Source organism: Bufo bufo, chromosome 2 (genome assembly GCF_905171765.1).
Source record: "Bufo bufo chromosome 2, aBufBuf1.1, whole genome shotgun sequence".
Classification (NCBI taxonomy): domain Eukaryota; kingdom Metazoa; phylum Chordata; class Amphibia; order Anura; family Bufonidae; genus Bufo; species Bufo bufo.
In genome coordinates, this window is record NC_053390.1 from 575,998,113 (window position 1) to 576,017,639 (window position 19,527).

The window sequence follows — 19,527 nt, forward strand, 5'->3', positions numbered from 1 at the left end:
ACGATACTGCATATTAAAGTTATACTTGCTGAGCCGAGCCATCCGACGCTGCTTCAATGCTGCCAACTTGGCAACCTCTAGATGTACTAATCAGTTATTATTGGTCACCAACGTGAACTGGGTGCCAGTCAAAATATCAGCAAACTTCTCTGTTAAGGCCCAAATATAGAAACATAGAATGTGTCGGCAGATAACAACCATTTGGCCCATCTAGTCTGCCCAATATACTGAATACTATAAATAGCCCTTGGCCCTATCTTATATGAAGGATGGCCTTATGCCTATCCCATGCATGCTTAAACTCCTTCACTGTATTTGCAGCTACTACTTCTGCAGGAAGGCTATTCCATGCATCCACTACTCTCTCAGTAAAGTAATACTTCCTGATATTACTTTTAAACCTTTGCCCCTCTAATTTAAAACTATGTCCTCTTGTAGCAGTTTTTCTTCTTTTAAATATTCTCTCCTCTTTTACCTTGTTGATTCCCTTTATGTATTTAAAAGTTTCTATCATATCCCCTCTGTCTCATCTTTCTTCCAAGCTATATATGTTAAGGTCATTTAATCTTTCCTGTTAAGTTTTATCCTGCAATCCATGTACTAGTTTAGTAGCTCTTCTCTGAACTCTCTCCAAAGTATCAATATCTTTCTGGAGATATGGGGCCAGATTTATCATTAAGTCAGAATAATGGAGTGAAAAAGTCTAATAATTTTGCGCAATCGCTTAAACTGCGCATAAATTTGCGACGTTTTACTGCTCTGCACTATGCTCGCCAGTTTTCAGAAAGTGGGCGTGTTTTCTTATGTAAATGAATCTCTAGACAGATTTACTTTTGCGACTATTTAAAAAGTCGCAAAAAAGTCGCAAAAAAATGCGCAATTTCACTCCAGTGAGGACCATGCTTATTTTATGAGACTTTTTAATAGAACATGCAACTTTTTTGGAAAGACGTGCGACTTTTTCATAAAGATGTGCGACTTTTGTAAAGCTGCTTACTGACGGATAAACTACTACCGTCAAACCACATTTATTACAGTCTTAAAGGGCCGATCATAAATCTGACTTGGCTAAAACTGACTTTAGCCATATGTGAAAGTGGAGTGAGCTGTCAGAGTAATGATAAATCTGGCCCATGGTCTCCAGTACTGCGCACAATACTCCAAATGAGGTCTCACTAGTGCTCTGTAGAGCAGCATAAGCACCTCCTTCTTTCTACTGTTAATTCCTCTCCCTATACACCCAAGCATTCTGCTAGCATTTCCTGCTGCTCTATGACATTGTCTGCCTACCTTTTAAGTCTTCTGAAATAATAACCCCTAAATCCCTTTCCTGAGATACTGAGGTTAGAACTGTATCACAGATTTTATATTCTGCTCTTGGGTTTTTACGCCCCAGGTGCATTATCTTGCACTTATCAACATTAAATTTTAGTTGCCAGATTTTTGACCATTCCTCTAGTTTACCTAAATCCTTTTCCATTTGGTGTATCCCTCCAGGAACATCAACCCTGTTACAAATCTTTGTGTCATCAGCAAAAAGACACACCTTACCATCGAGGCAATTTCGCTGATAAAGATATTAAACAATATGAGTCCCAGAACAGATCCCTGAGGTACCCCACTGGTAACAAGACCATGGTCTGAATATACTCCATTGACTACAACGCTCTGTTGTCTGTCCCTCAGCCACTGCCTAATCCATTCAACAATATGGGAATCCACGCACAAAGACTGAAATTTATTGATAATCCTTCTATGTGGGACAGTATCAAAAGCCTTACTAAGGTCCAGATAAGCAATGTCTACTGCACCTCCGCCATCTATTATTTTAGTCACCCAATCAAAAAAATCAATAAGATTAGTTTGGCATGATCTCCCTGAAGATGCTGTTTATCATGTTTCAATCCATGGGATTTTAGATGTTCCACAATCCTCTCCTTAAGTATGGTTTCCATTAATTCCCCACTATTGATGTCAGGCTTACTGGTCTATAGTTGCCCGATTCCTCCCTACTACCTATCTTGTGAATGGGCACAACATTTGCCAATTTCCAATCTTCTGGGATGACTCCTGTTGCCAGTGATTGGTTAAATAAATCTGTTAATGGTTTTGCTAGTTGGCCGCTGAGCTCTTTTAATAGCTTTGGGTGTATCCCATCAGGCCCCTGTGACTTATTTGTATTAATTTTAGACAGCTGACTTAGAACCTCTTCTTCTGTAAAGACACATGCATCAAAAGATTCATTAGTCTTCTTTTCTAACTGAGGTCCTTTTCCTTCATTTTCCTTTGTAAAAACTGAACAGAAGTATTCATTGAGGCAGTCAGCTAGTTCTTTATCTTCTTCCAAATACCTTCCTTCTTTTGTTTTTAATTTGGTAATTCCTTGTTTTAGTTTCCTTTTTTCATTTATGCATCTGAAGAATGTCTTATCGCCTTTTTTCACTGAGCTAATTTCTCCTCTGCCTGTGCTTTAGAAGCTCTTATAACTTGTTTGGCCTCTCTCTGCCTAATCTTATAAATTTACCTGTCATCCTCGTTTTTTTTAATTTTTATAATTACTAAATGCTATCTTTTTGTTTTTAATGATTTTGGCCACTTCTGCTGAGTACCACAGTGGTCTCTTCCTTTTTTTTTGCTTTTACTGACAAGCCTAATGTAATTTTCTGTTGCCTTCAATAGTGCCACTTTTAGGTAGTCCCATTTCTCCTGGACTCTATTGAAACTGTTCCAATCTGATAGGGACTCGGATACCACTAATCTAATTTTTGAAAAGTCAGTTTTTCTAAAGTCTAAAACTTTTGTTTTTGTGTGGTGTGACTCAGACACTGTACTTATAGTAAACTACACTGACTGGTGATCACTAGATCCCAAGCTTTCCCCTACAGTAATATCAGATACCAAATTCCCATTTGTGAATACTAAATCTAAAATGGCCTCCTTCCGGGTTGGCTCCTTAACTACTTGCTGTAGAGATAATCCCAGTAGGGAATTTAGAATATCTGTACTCCTGGCAGAACTAGCTATTTTTGGTTTTCCAGTTTACATCAGGAAGATTAAAGTCTCCCATTTCCAGCTTGAATGAAGTGTAGTTGTCAGGGTTTTTCTCACTGTCGCTCAACGTCCAGCTGGCATATGCAATTACTCTTTCCTGGCCATCCTCTCAAGCTTCCATTGGTGTGTAACACAAAGGGCAGATTGTAGGTTGCATAATCTAGTATCAGAGCACTTCACTTCGACATTCCATGGAAGCATCCTTCTCTTGGCCTCCCCAGGAGAAGCCTCCTTAAGAGGAGCATACAGAGGGGCTGAGATCTTGGCAAAGTCCCTCAGGAAACATCTGTAGTATCCTACTAGTGTTGGGTGCGAATATTCGAATAGCGAATATTAATCGCGAAAATCTGTACTTCTAGAATTCGTGAATATTTAGAATATAGTGATATATATTTGTATTTTTGAATATTCTAGATTTTGTTTCATCTGAACCCATGATCCTTCCCTGCTTCTTGCTTGTGGGCCGATGAGAAGGCTGAAATATCTGTTTGAGCTTAGCAATATCCCTAGCAACCAATAGGAAAGTTGCCTACCCCTTACTATATCAGAACCTCCCAAGCAGCCATTTTCTACAGTTTTTTTTTTAAGTTCTGAGAGAGACAGCAGTGTCATTGCATTGGAAAACTCATTACATTAGATAGATAGTTAGATAGCTTATATATATCATACAGATAGTTAGTGGGAGATAGTCAGGGTAGGTTATATCCTGATATAGTGTAGATGTTGCAGTGCAGTGTGTTAGGTAGTGTGATAGGTTCTGCTGTCCATACATACATGCTACAGACATAGTGCTGTGATGACACAACAATACATAGTGCACCAATCAGTAATATGTAGTGTGACAAAGTGAGGGGTTGTATCTGGCAAGGCAGGTATTTTCCTCCCAGCATTTGCGGCTGGGCTGGTTTCCAGGCAGGTGAGGTCAAATACCGGACCGGAGTTTAAGTGCCGGTCCGGGTTTTGGCAGCACCTGGTTGTCCTTAAATAGGCAGCTGGGCTCAGCAGAGATGTCTCTGTTTTTGGGATCTGAGGCTTTGTGACGTGCTGGAGGGCTGAGAGCCGCATGCTGGGGAAACAGGCCCCCCTAAAACCTACTATGGACTACTGGAGGCAGAACTGCCAGCAAGGTGACTTGTGTTATATGAACTTTCCATTGAGTGTGAATTAACACCAAGACTGCAAAGTTACGTGCTATTTTGTACAATCGCCTCAAGTGTGAATAGACACTGATGTTTTGAGTTAAGAACTTGTATTTTGTCTCTGTGCTGCACCCGCTTACCCTATCTACCAGAGCAAAACCCCACAGTAGTCCGACCTGCTAAAATGTGAAGTTTCACATATTGCGCCAAAATATGTGCATCATTAATTGCCTATTAGCGCAATCGCGAATATATTTGAGCAAACTATCTGCATATAAAGCCATTTTTAATGTTCTGCAGTGCCAACCATTTTCTCCAGTCTCAGGAAACTTCTAGCAGCTTGTAAAATGTATCAAAAGTGACCCACGCCTGTATTGCACGCGCTTTACGCGAATATTACATTGTCGATTTTCGCAATCAAGAAAATAATAGCGAATTCGCGAATATATGCAGAATAGTCTACAAAATATTTGCAAATATCGCAAATTCGAATATTGCCCCTCTCCCGCTCATCACTATATCCTACTAGTCCCAAAAAGGACTGCAATTCAGTGATCATACGGGGGTGGGCCATTGCTACACTGCCTGAACCTTGGGGTCCACAGGCTGGACCCTATGTTTGAAAATAATATGACCCAGGTATTCAGTGCTCTCCCAGAACAAATGGCATTTGTGAGTCTTCAACTTCAAACCATGGGCCTCCAGCCATGTTACTACCCGATCAAGCTGTTCTAGGTGTTCTATGAATGAGGGTGAGAAGATAGTTATGTCATCATGGTAGCTGAGCAGACACTCATAGTTCCCCCAGGTCCCCCAGACATAGCTCCATCAATCTCTGGAACGTGGCTGGTGCATTGTTTAGTCTGAACGGCATACATAGGAACTTAAACAGCTCCATGGGGGTAATTTTCTCCCAGTTTTTCTTGGCAATTGGCAGCTTGCAGTACCAGCTGGCCAAGTCAAGAGTAGAGAAGTATCTGGTACACCCAAGTGCCGCCAACAAATCTTCAATGCAGGGAGCAGGTAGACATCTTTTACATGCAAGCAATGAGGCATCTATAATCCACCAAAAATTGGAGGGTGCCGTCCATTTTCTTGACTAGCACAATTTGGGAGGTCCAGGGGCTCTTAATTGATTGGATCACCTCCTGCTCCTGCATCTACTTTAGTATGACCTTTACCTCTTGGTACAGGGCTGGAGGAATCTGTCAGTAAGGCTGCTGTATCGGATGCGCATCTCCAGTTAGGAACTCATGCTCCAATGTCTGAGTTAGTCCAAAGTCTTCTTTGTGGCGGGAGAAGGCACCCAAGTGAGCCACCAGAACCTTGGACAGCTTTGCCTCTCGGTCTCAACTTGGCCCCCTCTGAACATACTTCGCTTAGGATTCTCTTAGCTGAGGGGGAGAGGTTCTCCGCCACCACTTGGCAAAGGGTTATGTTCCAGATTCTGTCTCAGCTACATCCAGTTCCCAGTCAGACTCTCCTGAGTTCCGCACCTCCTGCGCTGGATACACTTCCGCCATGCACTCTTTGGGACGTAAAGTCACTACATGGTCATTCACATTCATGAACCGAAACCAGGCCCTGACCATCTCACAAGTAACACAAAGTGCGCACCATACTTACTCTGTCTATCTGCAATACAGGTTCCACCATCACTGTAGTGTCCTGCAACTTTTAACCCATGCTCACAGGCAGTGGGGCTAGCAACACACATTTTGCTTGCATTTGCACTGCCCAGTCGACCGGTGACTCCATCAGGTTCTGCCTTTACCTGGTACTATCTAAAGACCTGCTGCAAGGATCGGTGGGGTGGACAATTATCTGGAACAAGCTTCCAATACTTCGGCCCCAATTCTTGAGCTATCAGTCCATCAAGGTCTTGCAGCACATTTATACCTATAATTAATGCCACTTGAAAGTCTATAGTGTTCTTCACCACCACCACCACACCCTATCCTTTCACCAGTCAACCCTAAACTCAAAATCAGCTTGCATGACCCCTGGGGCTTGAATCGGAAGGGTATTGGCAGCTTTCAAGTTCACCCATGATACATTGTCTTTAAATAAGGCAGGTGGGAAGTGTGTTTCAAATGCCATCTTTGCTACAGTTGTAACCTGCGAGCCTGTGTCTACTAGGCAGGCCAACTCTACCCCATTAAACTTTGCTATAACCACGAAGTTCTCCCCAACCAAGTTATTAGCTTCTAACTGGGGACATAACGTGGTGTTTTTTCCTGCGGTTCACTCCATAACTGAAGGTGAATCTAATTTTACATTTCCTGAGTTGGGTACAGCACTCCGGTGGGGACAGCTCCTGGCCATATGACCCTCCTGACCACACTCCCAGCACCTCCTCCTGCCACCTTCCACCCTTGCAATATCAAGTTCCCAGGTAGTCCTAATCCTACCACTTTCCTGGTCATGGTACACCAGCCCGCAATCTTGAGTCAACAGAGCCTATTTAAGCTCCACCCACTGCATCTTCAAGGGAATTAATTCTAAACTCCAAAGTCCTTTCTCAAACTGTGGTACACCAAACATTGCTTCCACCTGCTCCTCCCTCTGTAGCGTGATGGCACCCTTCAATACTTGATGGAAGGTTAGGATCCAGCTTTACCCGCTCTCTCACAGTTTTCCGCAATGGCTGGCTCCTCATGCCAAAAAGGAACTGATCTTGCAATACTAGTTCTGTGTTTGTGAAGGACGAAGCACTGGATTGTTCTTTCTTTTGCAAAACAATTATAATCTCTCGCAGTCTATTTACATTTTAGGACAGTTTCATTCTCTCTTTGGTAACAAGCAAAAAATCTCTTTCCTAATTCTGCCTTAGAAGACACATCCCCATACACATCCTTGAAAAGGCCTAAGATCTGCTTGAATCTCTCTCTTTGGTGTTCTGGCCGCAGCATCACTGTGTTTTGGGCCTCTCCTTCCAGCGTACTGAGTGACAATTATGCTTTCAGATGAGAAGCAATATTACACAATCATGCAGCTCCCTAAATTCTTTCCTTCCAGTCTTCTAGGGAAATATTGTCCACATTGAACTTGGGTAAGTGGCTTAACACCGAATCATAGATGAGGCGCTGGCTGAGGCGGAAGTTACTCTGCCGGTGACCATGTCTGTCACCATCCTGACGACTATGCCAGGTGTAAAACTGTGTGCTGGCGACAAACACAACTCCACTGGCTTTAACTGAACTTTACAGAAAGCTAACATATGAAAATAATAATAGTTATATGAAAAGCTTTTCAGTCAGTGATGCTGCATAAGGCCTACCAGGCAGTGTCGTGCCTTCAGGCCTGGAGACTCCTTCTCCATCCATGCGTGTTCTAAGACCGTATCTGCTGGCTGTCTCTATCACAGTCCTCTGTACTGGGGCACTTAGTGATTCCTTTGTACTCCTTACTCTGGAATTCTTATAGACACTGTTCTGTGTGAAGAGCATCCCACCACAACACACTCTTCTCTTGCTCAAGCCTCTTACTGCTCTGACTCTCCTCCTCCTTCCTCCCAGCACTACCTGCTTCCTCCACCCAGACATCCTGCTTCTCTGGCCATAGCCCTTCCCTTGTATTCTACCACCATCTACTGGACAAGAGGTCACACTGCAATCCCTTGGTAAACACCTATCACCTGTTATCATTTCCTCACTGGTGATTTAGTATTCTGTACTTTATGATCGCTCTGCCCTCGCTGTAATAGAAATTACGCTTCCATGCACTGACATTCTGGTGAGCCTGTGATCAGTGGCGTAGCTAGAAATGACTGGGCCCCACAGCATATTTTTGAATGGGGCCCCCTCCCCAGTGATTTTTTTCGCAACCCCTTCCTTTCATGCTGCCCCCATTCCTGTGGCTAGTAAAGATCGCTCTCTCAGACCAGGGCCGGCAGCTGTTCCATCCGTTTTCTACACTGTCTATACTGTCACTTGATATAATTTCATTGTGTAATACTGTTGAGGGGGCCCTGACAAAATCTTTTAGTCCTCCTCCTCCTGGATGGGCCCCTTCTGGTTCAGGTCCCCAAAGCAGCCGCTTCCCCTGCTTCCCCTATAGTTACGCCCCTGCCTGTGATAGACTTCTGTTTATACATGGCAGACAATCTGGAAGAAAAAAGCAACAGCCTGAACCAATGGTGAGACCGGAGGTGTGTTTCCGACTACCTCAGGCTCCCTGAAGACCCTGTAGCTCAACTGTAGTAAAAGATCACAACTCTGCCCTAATGATATGAGTTAAATGTCAGCCAAGCAGAAAGATCTTAGGAAAATAAATAGCAAGTAATCACTGCCTATAAAACATTACCGAGATATCACCTTGGAGCTCATAACTAGATAACTTTTTTAACAGTGTTTTCCAAGATTTTTTTTACTGATGCCATATTCTCTGGATATCTGTATCTGAAGAGCACTGGCTACAAAATGGCACCTGCAAAAAAAATCCAAGGGTGCTGTACTGGTGCTGCTAACATTCTAGGTCACCTTGAGGGCTCATGCACACGACTGTAAGGGCTCCGTGCCCATATAGCCAATATATGGACACTGGCCACGTGTAGTCCATGCTGCGGAGTTAATTTAACTGCTTCTCTGAGCATGCTTCCTGCTGACTGTATCAAGAGGATGTGCAAAACCATACAGAAGACTCAGGAGCTATGTTAGGAATGGAGAATGGAACATTCTATGATTTATTATTAAATATTTTGTAGATAACCTTGTGGGATTATAACCAGGGATTGAAGCAGTAATGCTGCTCTGCAGGGTGTTTGAACCGCTGGCCAAAAAAATTCTTCCACTCAGAAAAGAATATATGCACGATTGTCTCAAGGCATCTAAAAAAATAAAAATAAAACAATATTCTATTATTCTATGTATAACAAACCTTTCCACGCCTTTTGCACATCCAACCACTGCAACTGCTTTGGATGTCATGACACTGGCGGAATGGTAGGGTGAGGGCATCATATGCTCTGAGGTCCCTGCCACCTGGCCAATCAGGGAGAAGAGTAGTTAGCTTGGCTCTCTAATTCAGTCTGTTCTGCTGTTCAGCCAGTACCAGTTATAGACTCTTCATTCCAGTGAGATTGATTGCTGATTCAGTGTCTGATTTTCTGACCCGGTTTGTCTCACCAGCCTTTGGATTAACCCCTGACCTGGATTTTACTCTTGACTGTCTGACTTAAAGGGAACCTGTCACTGGGATTTTGTGTATAGAGCTGAGGACATGAGTTGCTAGATGGCCACTAGCACATCTGCAATACCCAGTCCCCATAGCTGTGTGCTTTTATTGTGTAAAAAAAACTATTTGATACATATGCAAGTTAACATAAAAGAGTCATATCTTACTTGTTATATGGTTCAAATAGCCTAGTTTCCTAGACTAGTAAACTCCCGTTTCTGGTCAAATTAAAATATAACATTTATTTTTCCTATTAAGAATAATATAAAACGGGTGAACGAAGCAAAAACTTTAAAATTCTAGGTACGGCAGAACTCTATGGGCAGAGATAAGGGTTGAATCAACCATGTATTCTGCCTCCATAACATACATCCACCTGCCTTTTGCTCTTTATTTTTGCGATATACTTTATTCGCCTTGATAGAATTTATGTTAGGAGGTCACCTATAAAGCCGCTTTAAATCATTTGCTTTCCCTGTCTATATATTTTATTTTCAATGTGCGGCTCTCCACCGCTTGTGGTCAGGATTCAGAGGAGCCTGCAGTTACTCCTCACCATGACTCTTGGTCCTGCCTAGCCTAATCTAAAATCTTAGGACGAGAGCTCCCCCAACATGTTTCACTCAGCGTGGCTTCTTCAGGGAAATGGAGCTACTATCAACAAGAATGCTTTTCAAAATTGCTCTTTTAACCTCTGTGGGTGGATCATTCGATATTCTACAGCCAATCACGGCCGAGCATCTTAATTGACAGTCTAGTGGCCCAATCTAAAGCCTTCATTATTCTGTTTTCGTCATATAATCGCGTCTTACGTTTGTTCTTGCATACTGCGCATGTGCCAGAACTTTAATTTTATAATCGAACAGATATCTGTTACTGCGCATGCGCCTATACTTAGGCTTTTCAACTTGCGTGATATTTGCATACTGCGCATGCTCGAGAACTTTAATATAATTTTTTTTTTTTTGTATGAACGTAAGGTGGAAAGTCGAAGTATAGACATCTGAGCAGTACTGTCACACTTTTGATGATAATAAAAATCAAGTTCTTACGCAAGCGTATGGACACGAGATGACTAGGAAATGTCTAAGTATAGACGCATGCTCAGTATCATTATATTTCCGATTATAAATTCAAAGTGCCGGCGCATGCACATCGCATAAGAACGCAACCTAAAAAGTCTAAGTATAGGCGCATGCGCAGTACTGTCACAACTCTGATTATAAAATTAAAGTTCTTGCGCATGCGCATGGGGCATGTGATGTTTAGAGTGTGTCAAAGTATAGACGCATGCTCAGTATCGCTAGACCTCTGATCAAAAATGTAAAGTTCTCGCACATGCGCAGTATGCAAATATCACGCAAGTTGAAAAGCCTAAGTATAGGCGCATGCGCAGTAACAGATATCTGTTCGATTATAAAATTAAAGTTCTGGCGCATGCGCAGTATGCAAGAACGAACATAAGACGCGATTATATGACGAAAACAGAATAATGAAGGCTTTAGATTGGGCCACTAGACTGTCAATTAAGATGCTCGGCCGTGATTGGCTGTAGAATATCGAATGATCCACGCACAGAGGTTAAAAGAGCAATTTTGAAAAGCATTCTTGTTGATAGTAGCTCCATTCCCCTGAAGAAGCCACGCTGAGTGAAACATGTTGGGGGAGCTCTCATCCTAAAATTTTAGATTAGGCTAGGCAGGACCAAGAGTCATGGTGAGGAGTAACTGCAGGCTCCTCTGAATCCTGACTACAAGCGGTGGAGAGCCGCACATTGAAAATAAAATATATAGACAGGGAAAGCAAATGATTTAAAGCGGCTTTATAGGTGACCTCCTAACATAAATTCCATCAAGGCGAATAAAGTATATCGCAAAAATAAAAAGCAAAAGGCAGGTGGATGTATGTTATGGAGGCAGAATACATGGGTGATTCAACCCTTATCTCTGCCCATAGAGTCCTGCCGTACGTAGAATTTTAAAGTTTTTGCTTCGTTCTCCCGTTTTATATTATTCTTAATAGGAAAAATAAATGTTATATTTTAATTTGACCAGAAACGGGCGTTTACTAGTCTAGGAAACTAGGCTATTTGAACCATATAATTTGAATCTCATGGGTCTAAAGGGCCTTTGAAATATCATATATCTTACTTGTGTGACCAGAGAAGAGTCATATTTTCAAGCTCTGACTCATCTCAGGTTAATTTGCATATGTATCAAATAGGTTTTTTAAACAATAAAAGCACACAGAGCTATGGGGACTGGATATTGTGGATGTGCTAGCGGCCATCTAGCAACCCATGTCCTCAGCTCTATACCCAAAATCCCGGTGACAGGTTCCCTTTAACACTCACCTGTAATTCTGACACTTGTAGTCCTTCCTGGTTATTTGACCTGGTTCTAGGTTTGCCACCCTTCAAAACAACAAAATATAACAGCCAAGTTTACAGGGGGGGAAAGGGGTGTGGTTTGGGTGCATGGCTTAGCACAGGGTGTGACACCAATTCTTTGATCATATCTTCAGTTTTGTGGCATATTTTTTTTAATGAAGCAAATTTTTTTTTCCTGTCATTTTTAAAATGCAGCCAAAAAGGATGCAGAGGCCTCATGTGTGATAGGTATAACTGAATGAGTTATTATGGCGAAACAACCTCAAAGCCAGATGCAAATACATTTAGTGCTACCCCTGAACCATAAAGACCTATGCAGGAGCCCAGTTTGCCCCAGTATATTATACTGGTTAAAATCCTATGCAGGAGCCCAGTTTGCCCTGGTATATTATACTGGTTTGTTTTGTAAAACAAATTGAAATCTATAATTTATAACCGCAGTCAGTGAGCAAAAATGTCTGCTGAAATTCTTTTTCATCTGTCGGAAAAATATTAGGTATTCATCTCAGTAATTCTTGCCATTACTGCAGCATTTAACGAGTATCGCTAGAGAAGTGGGCTGCATGTTTTACGCTAAAGATTTGGTATGAACAGGAAAGGGACAGTATGAAATGGAAACTATATTGAAGTTTGTGCGTTTGGTGCAACTAATTTACTCAATTAGTTGCATCAATTACGGCAATTATCGGATACAAGCATTCCTTGGAGGGCTCATTTCCTATAATTGTCCCAATCGTTGGTCCATGTAAAGAAGCCTTTAGTAAATTTGATCCATTATGGTATATTTAGTGCACAATTGCAGCAGCATTGTGAGAAAAGATCTTGCTTTTCCCTGTACCTTGAACATTATTATGCACTGTATGTTCCTCTTGACTTCTGCACCTTAATATATTCAGTTTTATTATTATTATTATTTCACATTCAGGTAATTAAATGTAAAGCTGCGGTGTGCTGGGCACCTAAACAACCGCTCAGCATAGAAGAGATTGAAGTTGCACCACCAAAGGCTCATGAAGTTCGCATCAAGGTGATATTTATAACTGAAAACAACTTTATTGTACTATTTAGTTATAAAAAGATATTCCAGATCTAATAGGGACGTTCAGGGCTTCTAATAATGAGCTATCACCCAAAAGTATATTTTAAGTTTAGCTCTAGGCTGCATTCAAAGGGTCATGTGCGGTCTGTGTGCCTGCCACATTTCCTGGATTGACCATGGCTAATTTGAACCAAACTCACTGCATCACAGTGATCTATCATGCTCTGAGTTCCACCCAACCATGGTATACCCGAGGTTCGGCTGGAACTCACAGCATCATAGATCACTGTGATGCAGTGAGTGTGGTTCACATGAGCCATGGTCCATTCTGGGCCCAAGTTAATACAGCCTTAGAGAGATGTTATTAGACTTAGGGGGCATTCACAAGACCTTATCCGTTATGCTGTCTGCAAATCGTGGATCCACAAAATACGGATACCATACATGTGCATCTCACATTTTCTGTGGACCCTATTCTAGAAATGTCTATTCTTGTCTGCAAAACAGACAGGAATAGGACATGTTCTATAATTTGCGAAATAGCTGCACAAATGCGGACACCACATCCAGCCCAATATAAATTAATGGATTCACATTTGATATGCAAAAAACACTGATCGGACGTGGACCAAAAATACAGGTGTGGGAAAAAGTCACAAATTATGGTACCAATTACGGTCACAATATTTTTGGCATAATTTGCAATTTTCTTTCACTTCTCACCACTTTCCTAAAGTGGAGAGTAAATAGCAGGGCTTAACAGGAGTGACCTTCAGTATTTACTATATTTTCTGCCAGAAACTGGCATAAGTTTGCCCCTACCTGGTGTATGAATATATCAAGTGACACTCCAGCGAACAGGAGATGATGACTGGCGTCGGAAAAGTCAGTCTTGATAAATCTCCTCCTTAAAGTAGCTATACAAGATTAGAAAAACATGGCTCTTTTCTTCCATAATTAACGTTGTCTAATATTGCAGCTCAGCTCCCTTGAGGCTGGGTTTACACAGGGCATTTGTGTTGCAATTTTGAGCCATCAGAAAAAAACATGCATTAGACCCAGTCCTCTCACATAAACTTGCCTTACCTGAAACCCACGTGTTATCATTTGGTACCCTCAAACAGAAACTGTTACTTTAGGCTAAACGTATATTACATAAATTTATTATGTAAGTTCTTTTGAAGAATCTTGTATAGGGTCTCTTTTTATGGAATGTTAAAAAGAGACCCAATACAGGATTTTTCAAAAGAACGTGCTAGGTATTGCAAAAGAGGACTCGATAAAGGGATTTTATTAGAGCGTGAACACACATACATTATGAGTTCTCAACAGAGCACATCAATATTCTACTGTATTCCAAAGATTCACAAAGATCCAAAAAATCCACATGGAAGACCCATTATCTCAGGCATAGGATCTATTTCATCAAACCTATCTCAATATATAGATAGGATTTTGCAACCAATAGTGAGAGATATACCCTCATATATAAAAGATACAACAGAGATTATAGCCTTATTGGAAAAGTTACAAGTTGAAGACCATTGGATTTTGGGTACAATGGATGTCAACTCATTATATACAATAATTGATCATACACAAGGTATTTTAGCGTTAAAAAATAGATTACAACATAGTGGGAAATTACATGAAGAACAGATAGAATTTATAGCAGAAGGAGTTGAGTATATATTATCACATAACTATTTCCTTTATGGACTAGATTTTTATATACAAAAAAGGGGGACAGCTATGGGCACCAGGTTTGCCCCCAGCTATGCCAATTTATTCATGGCACAGTGGGAAGATGAAGTCTTCAAACCCAAGCTGGGGGAAGCCTGGTGCTCTGGAGTCGATATATAGACAATGTTATTTTTATTTGGCAGAAATCGGTGGAGGAATTAAAATTATTCACACAAGAGATTAATAAGAACAAAAGGAGTTTAAGCTTCTCTATAAATACTTGTAAACAACAAATAGATTTTCTAGATATAACGATTAAGGTACAAAACCACAACCTAATCTGTAACACATATCAAAACCAGTCACAAAAAACAGCTACATACTTTTTATAAACTGTCATTTACAGATTTTTTGTGGAAGGAATACCCTTTGGAAATAATCAATAAATCCCTTAATAAAGTTAGAACTATGGATACAGACACTTTAAAAAAAAAATAGAAAGAAAGAAATAAAGATTCTACAGGTGTGACCTATGCCTTGCAGTGTCCATGTAATGAACAATACATTGGGAGGACCAAATGTACATTAAAGAAGAGGGTAGCTGAACAGATTAATATCAGGAATGGTTTCGAACAACATTCTCTGTCTAAACATTATAAAGAGTTTCATAATAAAGATCCATCAACACTTACCTTTATAGTTATTGAGAAAGTTAAGAAACAATGGAGGGGAGGTGATCACATAAAATGTATATCACGAATAGAGTCCAGAAGAATTTTCGAGCTCGATACGTTAATTCCAAACAGTCTGAATGCAGAAATAGAGATTTTCAGATTTCTGTAAATCTGGGATGGTTACCAGCACCTCGATCTCTCCTCTGGGTGAGGCCCCCATCCCTTCAACCTTCCTTTCATCTCCATCTCCGACCCTTATCTATCTCTTATCTCACATTTCTGTTCTCCCCTTCTCAAAATGCAATGCTCAAAAACAAAATAAAAATAATTATGCAAATAAAAATATATATATATTTTTTTAAATATAAGTCCTTTAAAAGAAGAAATAAGTATATAGTAACTAAAATAGTTTATAGATGATTCTACTTTCTCCATTCAAAAGAAAAAGAAAAAAGATATGCACTTAAGAACAATTTTTGAAATAATAATGAACAATTAGTTAAAAGTTAAAAATATAAAATTTTATGTCCTCAATTCTAGTTAATAGGAAACTTATTTCTTTCTCTAAAAAATGCACGAAAAGCAATAAGTAAATCAATATTGATAAATTAAGAATGTAATTTTAAAAAATTATAAACAAGGTAAATAACACATCTTATATATTTTTATTTATTATTATTGCTGTTTAGTTATATATTCTTTATAAATTTTAGTTTCAATATCGATATCAACCCAAGGATCCACTCCATAGTTTGGATTTCATTTGAATATGTGATTGGGGATCCATTCCACTTTTTCATTGGATCTTATGTAGAGGCCTCGCTCTAAATAGGAGCAAAGTATAAATAGCACAGGTTAATGGACTACATTTAGAGCTACTGAAGAAGGAGTCGGTAGCTCCAAAACGTATTTGGTGAAATTGACAAAATTGATGTATTCCAAAAGGATCCCCTGATACAGTCAAGATATAGAAATGCAATCCCGAATCGTTGGATACAGCGCTTGATGCAGCTCATTATGTAGCGCGCTGTACCAGAAGATAAGCGAAGTGATCAAAACACGTGGGACGCCACATGGGACGCTAGGGAAAGGCAACCAGTACAGGCCGACATATGGGAAGCCAAGGGACTGAGAGCAGGAGGCATCACTCACATAGGAGGCCGGTCCTAGTGAGACACCGATGTGGTAAAGTTGAGCTGCTGTCAGCAAAAGAAAGTTATACATAATATATATGTGCAATCATATTATATTGATAATATTTATCTTGAAGAAATCCTCATCCATAACGCTATAAGGACAATCTGAATAGATGAGAAATATATATATATATATATATATATACACAGTTGCAAGAAAAAGTATGTGAACCCTTTGGAATGATATGGATTTCTGCACAAATTGGTCAGAAAATGTGATCTGATCTTCCTCTAAGTCACAACAATAGACAATCACAGCCTGCTTAGGCTAGTTTCACACTTGCGGCAGGACGGATCCGACATGCTGTTTACCATGTCGGATCCGTCCTGTGGCTGTTCGCCGTGCCCCCGCTCCGTCCTCATTGACTATAATGGGGACGGGGGCGGAGCTCCGGCGCAGCACGGCGGTGCACGGAGAAAGCCGCCGGACTAAAAAACCTGACATGCAGTAATTTTAGTCCGGCGGCCTTAAGCCGTGCACCGCCGTGCTGCGCCGGAGCTCCGCCCCCATCCCCATTATAGTCAATGGGGACGGAGCGGCGGCCCGGGGGCACGGCGAAACAGCCGCAGGACGGATCCGACATGGTGAACAGCCTGTCGGATCCGTCCTGCCGCAAGTGTGAAAATACCCTTAAACTAATAACATACAAATAATTAAATGTTACCATGTTTTTATTGAACACACCATGTAAACATTCACAGTGCAGGTGGAAAAAGTATGTGAACCCCTAGACTAATGACATCTCCAAGAGTTAATTGGAGTGAGGTGTCAGCTAACTGGAGTCCAATCCATGAGATGAGATTGGAGGTGTTGGTTACAGCTGCCCTGCCCTATAAAAACGCACACTAGTTCTCGGTTTGCTTTTCACAAGAAGCATTGCCTGATGTGAATGATGCCTCGCACAAAAGAACTCTCAGAAGACCTAAGATTAAGAATTGTTGACTTGCATAAAGCTGGAAAGGGTTATAAAAGTATCTCCAAAAGCCTTGCTGTTCATCAGTCCATGGTAAGACAAATTGTCTATAAATGGACAAAGTTCAGCAATGCTGCTACTCTCCCTAGGAGTGGCCATCCTGTAAAGATGACTGCAAGAGCACAGCGCAGATTGCTCAATGAGGTGAAGAAGAATCCCAGCTAAATACTTACAAAAGTCTCTGGCATATGCTAACATCCCTGTTAGCGAATCTATGATACGTAAAACACTAAACAATAATGGATTTCATGGGAGGATACCACAGAGGAAGCCACTGCTGTCCAAAAAAAAAACGCAATTAGACTTACCGGTAATTCCGTTTCCTTGAATCCACCATGACGGCCACAATGAGATTGACCCTTGACCTCTGTAGGGGCAGGAACACATGAAAAGAGTTTAAATTCCCCCCACCCCTCCATCTCCTCAGTGCTTTACAAATTACCCGAAAAGGTGGAACAACATAATAAAGGATATTGATTCATATCCCCTAATATATTATCATCTATATCTTCCCTCGTATAATATATATATATATATATATATATATATATATATTTATATATTATTTTTTTTTGGGGACGGGAATAGTACGGGCCGTCATGGAGGATTCAAGGAAACTGAATTACCGGTAAGTCTAATTGCGGTTTTTCCATTTAATCCACCATGACGGCCACAATGAGAGGTAACAAATGCCTAAGTGGGTGGGGATATCGCCTGGAGAACCCCCGGCCAAAAAGAGTCTCATTATAGTCCGGAAGACTAAGACGATAGTGTCTCACAAAGGTATTTACACTTGACCAGGTTGCAGCCTTACAGATCTGGTCAAGTGAGATACCTCCTTTCTCAGCCCAAGAGGAGGCAGTGGCCCTGGTGGAATGGGCTTTAATGACCCCAGGGCTGGATTTGCCCTGAATCAAATAGCAACACTCAATGGTGGATCTAATCCACCTAGCTATGGAGGATTTAGAGAGCTTTTTTTCCCCTATTTCTCCATGAGAACTGTATTAGAAGATTATTATCCTTCCTGAATTCCTGGGTAGTCTCAAGATATTGAATGACTGTATCTCTGACATCTAATAGGCGTATTTTATTGTCTGTCCCTCTATCGTGGGACCTGGTAATGGAGGGTAGAAATATCTCCTGGTCATTAAACCAATGTGATCCTCTTTGATCTGGAGATACAGTTCCTTGCAGGAAAGGGCCTGAAGTTCTCCGATACGTCTGGCTGAGGTTATTGCTATCAGGAAAGCTGTTTTTAGGGAAAGGTGCTTTAAAGAAATATCAGACAGAGGCATGAAAGGAAGGTTTTGTTAAACCTTCTAGGACGGTGTTTAGGTCCCAAGTGGGAGCCCTAGATTTAAGAGTAGGTCTTAGTCTGATTGCTGCTCTGATGAATCTCCTGACCCACCTGTGATTGGCTAGGCTGGATTCGTAGAAGGTGCTAAGAGCTGATATTTGTACCTTCAGGGTACTGGGTCTCAACCCTAATTCCAAACCGTTCTGAAGGAAATCTAAGATTTTATTGATGGGAGGAGAGGAGGTGTCAGGGTGATCCACCCCTAACCAGGAACAGTATCTTTTCCAGATTTTAAGATAGATGGAAGATGTAACTTTCTTCCTACTGGCTTTGAGGGTGAGGATTACTCTAGCTGAAAGGCCTCTACTTCTTAAGGTCTCTCTCTCAGGATCCAAACAGCTAGTCTGAATTTTCTTGGGTCGGGATGTAGAAGAGGGCCCTGGACTAGCATGTCTCTCTGAAAGGGGATCTCCCAGGGACCCTTCAACGACAGCTGTTTCAGTGTGGAAAATCAGCCTTTTTGGCCATAGGGGCGCTATAAGGATTAGAGTGGTTGGTTCTCCTAGGAACTTCTGGATGACTCGAGGGATTAGAGGTATTGGAGGGAACGCGTACGTTAGTCTCCATTTCCAGTGTATTGATAGAGCGTCTATCGCCCAAGGTCTGTCTCTTGGATTTAGGGATCAAAAAAGATCTACTTGAGTGTTTCATTTCGAAGCAAATAAGTCTATTTCGGGATGACCCCATCTTTCAGATATCCTTTGAAAGATCCTCCATTTCAGGGACCATTCTCCCGGATCTATTCTCTCTCTCCTCAGGTAGTCTGCCACTGTATTTTCGCATCCTTTCAAGTGGACAGCGGAGAGCGATAAGGTGTTTCTTTCTGCCCAAGAGAAGATTCTTTTTGCCA

General features: G+C 41.2%; 1 protein-coding gene across 1 annotated transcript in view; it reads left to right on the forward strand.

Annotated features, from left to right (window-relative positions):
• Positions 1–19,527, forward strand: part of LOC120989847 (alcohol dehydrogenase 1-like) — a 149,784-nt gene that overhangs the window by 24,120 nt on the left and 106,137 nt on the right. The window contains exon 2 of the mRNA XM_040418204.1: positions 12,680–12,781. Coding sequence (XP_040274138.1) covers positions 12,680–12,781 — 102 coding nt within the window. The remainder of the gene's footprint in view (positions 1–12,679; positions 12,782–19,527) is intronic.